The sequence below is a fragment of the Engystomops pustulosus genome, chromosome 7 (genome assembly GCF_040894005.1).
Source record: "Engystomops pustulosus chromosome 7, aEngPut4.maternal, whole genome shotgun sequence".
Classification (NCBI taxonomy): domain Eukaryota; kingdom Metazoa; phylum Chordata; class Amphibia; order Anura; family Leptodactylidae; genus Engystomops; species Engystomops pustulosus.
The window spans coordinates 31,925,252-31,933,688 of record NC_092417.1 but is presented as its reverse complement, the minus strand read 5'-3'; the positions used below and the strand labels follow the sequence as shown (position 1 = coordinate 31,933,688).

Below are 8,437 nucleotides of genomic sequence, written 5' to 3'. Positions count from 1 at the left end.
GTAAAATTTGTAAACTTACATGGACATCCAATTACACTGTTCTGCATATTAAATTTTACTTGTATTGCCCCGCCTCCTTGTTTCCGTTTGAAAGGTCATGGGACCAGGGTGATTTCATCTAAGGTCCTTTACCCAGTTACAATTGCAACGTCTACCCCATTTGTGTATCTGATTATTTGAAAACCCAGCATGGCTCTATGGAAGATGGGGAGTAGTAGAAGTCCATAGAGGCTGCAGTGATTCCATGTGATCAGATACATACATGGGGTAGACTCTGCAAATGTAACCGGACCTTAGATGGCATAACTCTGGTCACATGACTTGCTGATAAAAGGCGTGGGGAGTGGATGGGTGGGGCTGGCTGAGCAGGACACCCCCCCCTCCCCCCCACTGGCATTGCGATTGTTCATGGACATTTACATGACCTTCTGTCTGCAGCCATTTTATGGTCCGTAATGTCTGGAAGATAAGGTAAAAGACAGGAGGCTTCACTTAACATATCAAGAAAACAGAGCAGAACTATTACTAGATGTATATTGGAAAATTGCCTATATCCTGTAAAACATTACAAAAACATTAGGTAAAGTGGCCAACCCCTTTAATGCAGCTATTTATTATATACTTGTATGTACCATTTTAATTTTGGTGTGGAGCAGCGATGCACTAGCTGTCATTTTTCTTCTGTCCAGGATTCTGGTTGATGAGGTTCTTCTGATAACATTATGGTAACATTTTTAAAAGTTTATGCAAACACCTGCGATTTTACATCTTTCTTGTTTGGGCTCCTGATCAAATTGAATACTGAAATATATTTATATGAACATTAAAGGGGTATTCTCATTTCAACAAATTAAAGTTATTGCTTGTATTATATATAGTTATACAATTTTCCAATATACTTTCTGTATCAATTCCTCACGGTTTTCTAGATCTCTGCTTGCTGTCATTCTATAGGAAGCTTCTATGTTACTTCCAGTGGACAGAAATCTGACCATGGTCACACAGGTGCACGGCTCGTTAGTATCACAGAGAGTAATCAGATGTCAGTGTTATAACGAGCCGTGCACCTGTGTGACCATGGTCAGATTTCTGTCCACTGGAAGTGACATAGAAGCTTTCTATAGAATGTCAGCAAGCAGAGATCTAGAAAACCGTGAGGAATCGATACAGAAAGTATATTGGGAAAGTGTATAACTTTTTATAATACAAGCAAAAACATTCATTTGCTGAAATAGGAATAACCCTTTAATAGAAGAAATCACAGAAACGCTGCTTCATTTATTAACTGTGTGATCAAGGTTTTATATGTGCTGCAATGTAGGGATGGATATCAGAAAGGGATGGATAGTGATATATATATATACACTCAGATAACAGATTTGAAAATACATTCATATGTAGGATACGATACAGCGTGTGATCAGGCACGTGCCCATAACATCCTTACACAATAGAACTTACAGTAAATTCTGCAGCACAAGTTAAAAATGAAATAAAATTTTTTGAGATTTTTCCGGAAGTCTGAGATTTTTATAGAAATATAGAAAAGCAGAAGTTAACACTTTGTAGCTGCTACTTCGTTTTGCAACAATCATTAATTTTATAGAAGTCAGACAGAAATATGACTGTATAAATAGGAAGTATGTATAAACTGATATATGTGTATACACAAGAAATCACTACTATTTGTTTTAGGTTGTTGTTTATTTTCACCCTATTTAGTTAATTCTTCCTTTTTCTTCTATTCTATCTATATATCTATTATCAGTTGAAACCAGTATACACTATTGTATATAAAAAGACACATGTGCATGTATTTCTCACTATCTGACGTGAAATCCGAATAAACTTTCTCCATTTTTAAGTCTACTACAATTTACCAAAATTATTTATATTTGCCACATGCCAGAATAATCGGAGAGAGAGAATTTTTACAGCATTTTTATGACTTTCTGCAAAGTCAAGAGTATACATACACTCTATGCTTTTAAACAATTTGGGACAGCCCATATAATATCTTGGGGGGTTTGATTTGTTGTCAACATTTGAGTTCATTAGAGACACATCTGTGGATGTATTTGAAGGCACACCGGAAACACACTGTTTCTGATTGTAACATAATGGGAAGGTCTGAAAAAAAAAATCAGCCAAAATATGAGGAAGAGAATTGAGGTCTTGCGCAAGTCTGGTTCATCCTTGGGTGCAATTTCCAGAAACCTGAAGGTGCCTTGTTCATCTGTACATACAAGTCTTTACAAGCAAGATGGGAATGTCCAGCCATCATACCGCTCTGGAAGGAGACAGGCTCTGTTTCCCATTGAGGAGCGTTCTTTAGTCAAAATGTGCATCAACCCAAGAACAAAAGCAAAAGACCTTGTGAAGATGCTCAAGATGGTAAAATTATGTCACTATCTACAGTGACCCGAGTCCTGTATCAAAATGGGGAGAAAGACCACTCTGCCAGGAATAAGCCACCACTCCAAAATAAACATAATATAATTCTAATAATTGTAAGAACTTGTGGAAGGAGATCCAAAACGTTTGACCCAAGGCATACAGTTTAAGGGCAATGGATCCAAATACTAATGAAACGTATGTAAGATTTTCACTTTGCAGAAAGCAATAAAAATGCCTTAAAAAATTCTCTTTCATTATTCAGGCATTTGGCAAATAATAATTATTCTGGTAGTCCTAATTGACCCAAAACCGGGAAAGGTTTGTTGCGATATCATGTCAGTTGCTGTTACACTTGTTATGTCGATAGAAATGTCTCTTCTTCTCTGTCCGTGTTACAATGACTCTTGGATTGTAATGTGTTTAGTCAACACATATTCTAATTAACAAGTGTTTCCTCTTCATTAGCACAACGCTCCAATCCCACAAGGAGGACGAGGAGCCATCCAGTTTGTGACACAGTATCAGCACTCGAGCGGACAGCGGAGAATCCGGGTAACCACAGTGGCTAGAAAGTAAGAATTCATCTTCTTTATACACATAGAAGGGAGAAGTCTTGGAAATAATGTGTCACATGGTCATATCACTTCTCTTCCATATCTGCCATTCACTGGAAGCCTCATTGTTCTGTAGCGTGGCCTGAATTCGGGAGGGTGACCCTGTAGTATAGCATGTCATGACAAGCCCAGCGTTCACACCCAGCGTTCTCCATGGAATTACAAGTCAATTACTATTTGGTCAATGAAGTCCTTTTTTTTCCTTTACTGTAATGATATAACTAGAACGGTTAGATGGGTTTAATGACCTGAGATATATACCGGTCACCAAGTACCAGATACTGAATGACCTATCCAACGCATGTAGGGTGGTATCCACTTATTCAATAAAATTATTGAATTAAAGGGGTTGTCTGACAGAGATAACATATAGCCTCGTCCACTAATTTTCTCTGGGCGGGTTGTGTCTCTGTCTCCTGTATGAAAATAAAGTTAACTCTCCGTTGATTTAATAGATTTTAGAATTTACATAAATAATAGTATGGTATCCATTTAAGTAGATAAATATTGCAATATTAGAGCAACTTATCCCCCTCTCCCAGAAAATTGCAGAATGAGGGACTGAAAGTTCCTCTGTGAATGGGGCAGAGATGTGCCGTTCTATTCGGTTCTATAGGGCATCCACACCTCCATCTTTTGGCTCTACCATCCCTGATTATACTTTGGTAGTACAATCTTTGTAATCCCCATATTTTTTTTTTAATTATAAGACACACGTTTTAGCAAGAAAAAAAGGTCAGGGGGATCCAGCACTGCCAGACTCTCCTCAGACTAGAGATCAAGTGAAGCGCATTTCACCCAATCTCTGCAATGCTCTCCCTCTCTTGACCCTCCCAAAAAGAGTATTCCTGCAGGACCTAGAGTGAAGTCACAAGCATGTGACTGATCACATGCTTCCAGCATCACTGCAAGGTCCTTAATTTCTTTCATGCTGCCAGGGAATGGGGCCAGAGGAGCTAGTAATGAAGTTGCAGCTGGGTATGAAGAAGGGGTGTGTGTGTGTGTGTCAGTGATGAGTGTGTTCATGTGAGTGAATGTATGTTACACACCTGAGTGAGTGAATGTAGCAATAGGTGTGTGAGTGAGTGGATGGATATAGCAGGGCTGTGTGACTGGATGGATATAGCAGGGCTGTGAGTGGATGGATATAGCAGGGCTGTGAGTGGATGGATATAGCAGGGCTGTGAGTAGATGGATATAGCAGGGCTATATGAGTGGATGGATAATAACAGGGCTGTGTGAGTGGATGGATATAGCAGGGCTGTGTGAGTGGATGGATATAGCAGGGCTGTGAGTGGATGGATATAGCAGGGCTATATGAGTGGATGGAAAATAACAGGGCTATATGATTGGATGGATAATAACAGGGCTGGGTGAGTGGATGGATAATAGCAGGGCTGGGTGAGTGGATGGATATAGCAGGGCTCCGTGAGTGGATGGATATAGCAGGGTTGTGAGTGGATGGATATAGCAGGGCTCCGTGAGTGGATGGATAATAACAGGGCTGTGTGAGTGGGTGAATATAGCAGGGCTGTGTGAGTGGATGGATGTAGCAGAGCTGCGTGTGACCAACAGGGAGTTGTTGATTGATGTCAAATATATTTGTCATTTTTTGAATTACTAAATCTGGGGGTGTCTTATACGGTAAGAAAAATACAGTACTTTTAAGTCAAATAGAGAGAATAAAGAGAAAATCCTGTAGGAATGATACCCAGCCTGCAAGTGTCCTGAGAACCTCTTCACCAGGCAAATTGATTGACTTATAGTACATTGTATGAAGACATTGTACATGGGGTGACAAACCAGGTCATGGCACTGAGGTGCATTTTAGAAGAGATAAGGGAAATAATGATGGGGTATGATGTGTGCTCATACATCCAGGTGTTAGATTTGGGCCCATGGGTCGATGACTATACTGTTGTTATGGCATTGAATGCCTATTTTTTTACCTATTTGAGAAAGCAATTTGTATGGGTCCCCTCACATAGCTTTCCAATGTGGGCCCTATACTGTCTGTTATGGGGCCTAAAGTGAAAGGGGTTAAAGATTTCCTCGTTATTTCAAAGTAAAACTAAATGACTTGCTGTACAATAACAAAGAAGGGTCACTTGATACTGACCCTGTGCATGGATGATAATTTATTACCATGTATTGGGGAAATGGGACTGTCTGAAGGCAGCTGTGCACTCGTTGTGCTCTCTATAAATGGAGGCTCTGGAGTGCCATTAGTGCCATTTGTCATTTAATTATGAAATGAAAGGGAAATAGAGGAACTCGTTCTCTGAAGATACTCTACAAATGCCTTCTGTAAATTGTTAGTGGAGATCTCAAAGTCTCATTTAGTCCATAGCAGCCCTTTACCAAATTGAGTTAGTCACGGTAAGATAACGGGATGGAAAGGGAAACGCTACACCCTATGATGTTATATGGAAGGAAGACATTTTTGAAGGCCATAAACTATTAAAACCTTTGCAGTGCAATGAATGTACACATAAAGAAGTGATGAGAAAGGGTTTTACTTGGTCACCCTTCTATAGTACATATATGCTGTCTAATTACCCCTATAGTGAATGGAGGTTCCTCTCTATTAACTCCCATTTCCAAAGGTCTTTTGAAGCAGATTCTTTTACTCTCAGACAGGATTTACAACTATAGCATTTCTCATTTCTGTACGGAAAGTATTCACAATCTATAGCGTCATTACACTACATGTGCCATCACCTTTACACATCTACATTAAACATAATTTACACTATGCACACGTTGATTTATCAGAAGTGTCTGATGCCCATGGCAACCAATCACAGCTCAGCTTTCATTTTCCCACAGCTGTTTATTGGTTCCACAGCTCTTATTGGTTTCCATGGGCATCTGGAACAGTTTTACCTCAGAAACTTTTGATAAATCTTCCCCAAATATTTTCTGGATGAGTTTCTTTCTTAATATCATATTATAGTGGAGAAGGGGACTGGTTGGACGGAGAAGCATTGTCCAGGGTTTATGCCCTCTCTGGAGACTTGGCCCCAGCTCATTTGTACCTCATCAGAAATTACATACAGTGGTAATCTGTATATCAAGAAAGGACATAGCCGCCTCATGAACTATTAAAGGCCAATCTCTGCTGCTTATGGGGGAACTGATTAATAGTATAGATTAGGCATAAATAGAGTTTTTAGAGCAGCCCACTTTATGAGTGGCCCACCGGTAATCTGCCTGGATAAGCAGATTGTCAGTCCTGGCCTGACCCCTGACCTCAGTAGTTGTTTATGAATAAACACTACACATCCTCTTAGTGTAGTGGTCATGTGCACAACTTAAAGGGATATTCTCGTCTGGGCATTTACATTTAATTTAATTAATCTGCTATATATATTTACACACACACATTTCTTCAATTAGATTTAGAATTTACCTGGGTAAAGATAATTTCTCATAAAAACAAGACTGTGTCCTTGGATACGACCACCACTGCTGAGTGATTGCACAAAGCTACAGAAAGTTTTTATATATGAAATGTCTCGGATTTACTGCATATCCTACAGCTGTCCTGTGGTAATGATTGCTGAAGGCAGGACGTGAGGCAGGGCTCCATAGCACATGTCTGGCCACCACTGCCAGAGTGCGAGGTGGTTGTATCCGAGGACACAGTCTTGTTTCTAAGGGACAACATGACAACATTTATGAGAAACTATTTGCACACAGGTACATTTGTTTTAATGACATCCAATTGAAGAAATGATTATACATGGCAAATGAATTACATTAAATGTGAATGCCCCGACGGGAAAACCCTCTTTAAGTTAAGCAACTGCAAACCAAAAAATTACCAATTGGTCCTTTTTATGCTGTGTTTGATGTTTAAAAAAAAAAGTGTAAACTGACCAAGTTAGAGGGAGGCCAGAAACGCTATGATCTGACCGAGCTCCTACAGCTTCCTCCAGGACACTGGCACAATTGATGGCTGACACTTATGCCGGTCTCACGCTGGTGGTAAGAAAAGTTCCTGTTTCTTGACGGGAAGTTACTTAACTGAACAGAATTGTGTGCAGATGAAAATTACAAATTTTCCATTTTGATGTAAAGATGTTATCTGTCAAAGTATGAAAAAAAGAAAGTGTCACAAGTTTGTACTTTTTTTATTGTCCCCTCTCTAGCTGGGCCGATGCTCAGACTCAGATACAAAACATCGCTGCCTCCTTTGACCAAGAGGCCTCTGCTATCCTAATGGCAAGACTGGCAGTGTACAGGACAGAGAGTGAAGAAGGTCCAGATGTCCTGAGGTGGCTGGACCGGCAGCTTATCCGACTGGTGAGAAATGGGAAACCTTGGATTATGTATCTGCATGTGTAGCTTACTTACCCCAAGGGTTAAATAATCACATTGCACATAAACCTCAGTTATGTGAATATCATAGATAATGTTAGACATAATATATAGGTGTATACCATTATGTATTACAACATCACACCAGTTTTGGTAACATCATTTTTTTTGTTTTAATAGTGCCAGAAGTTTGGCGAGTATCACAAGGATGACCCTAATTCCTTCCGATTTTCAGAAACATTTTCCCTTTACCCACAGGTAAGTATTGGCTTATAATAAGGTGCAACCGCTTAAGGATAAATGCCTAAAAGTTATTTTAAGAACACACTAAAATCTAAAATAATTTGCAACACTACTCTGATAATTTATTATTATTATTTAGTAAAACAACTTTGCCTAGTACTTTCTTTTACCTAGGTCCAACAGTTTCTTTGCTATCCTCCTTAGTTTAGTATGACCCTTGAGTAGCTATCGCCCCTAGCTGTGTTAATCCTGTGAAACGGTGGATTGTTCACACAAGAAACTGGACAGATACTAACTCCAGGTTGGGAGGGTCTACAGCTCCCTGCTCACTCTGGAGGAAGGCGGGAGGTCACGTGATGCTGCTCTGTGTGTAGCTAGCAGGAGAGCTTTGTGTCTGTGCAGATCTGTAGCTGGATAAATCTATGGTGAGGTAGAAGGGTTCCCTGTCAGTTCCTCCAATTTCCTTGATGTGTTACTTATTGTTATTCTTCAGTCTCTCCCGAAAATGTAAAACCTAATAAAAACCTATAGTAAGTAATAACACCAACAATGACTTTCTAGGGAAGTTTTATGTCCAGTAGATTATTCTAGCGAGTTATATGGTTTATAAAATTATAATATAATGAATAATTCTAATTTGGTCAATGTACACTCTTTAGTAATATAAATGATACAACTATTACATACAAACAAACAAACATACCATCATATACTGTGAATATAAGTAACGCTTATATATATGTTATATACAAAGAATAATGCAATATACTGTATACAATATGCAGTAGTTGCCGGGTTGTTCTCCTTTTAAGATGAATGAGGCCTTTATTAGGCCCCCGCAAGGGTACCCCAAATCTTAC

The 8,437-nt window shown here is 39.3% G+C and overlaps 1 protein-coding gene across 1 annotated transcript in view; it reads left to right on the top strand.

Annotated features, from left to right (window-relative positions):
- Positions 1-8,437, top strand: part of SEC23A (SEC23 homolog A, COPII coat complex component) — a 55,531-nt gene that overhangs the window by 38,606 nt on the left and 8,488 nt on the right. The window contains exons 13-15 of the mRNA XM_072115357.1: positions 2,863-2,969; positions 7,166-7,319; positions 7,515-7,592. Of these exons, the coding sequence (XP_071971458.1) occupies positions 2,863-2,969; positions 7,166-7,319; positions 7,515-7,592 (339 nt within the window). The remainder of the gene's footprint in view (positions 1-2,862; positions 2,970-7,165; positions 7,320-7,514; positions 7,593-8,437) is intronic.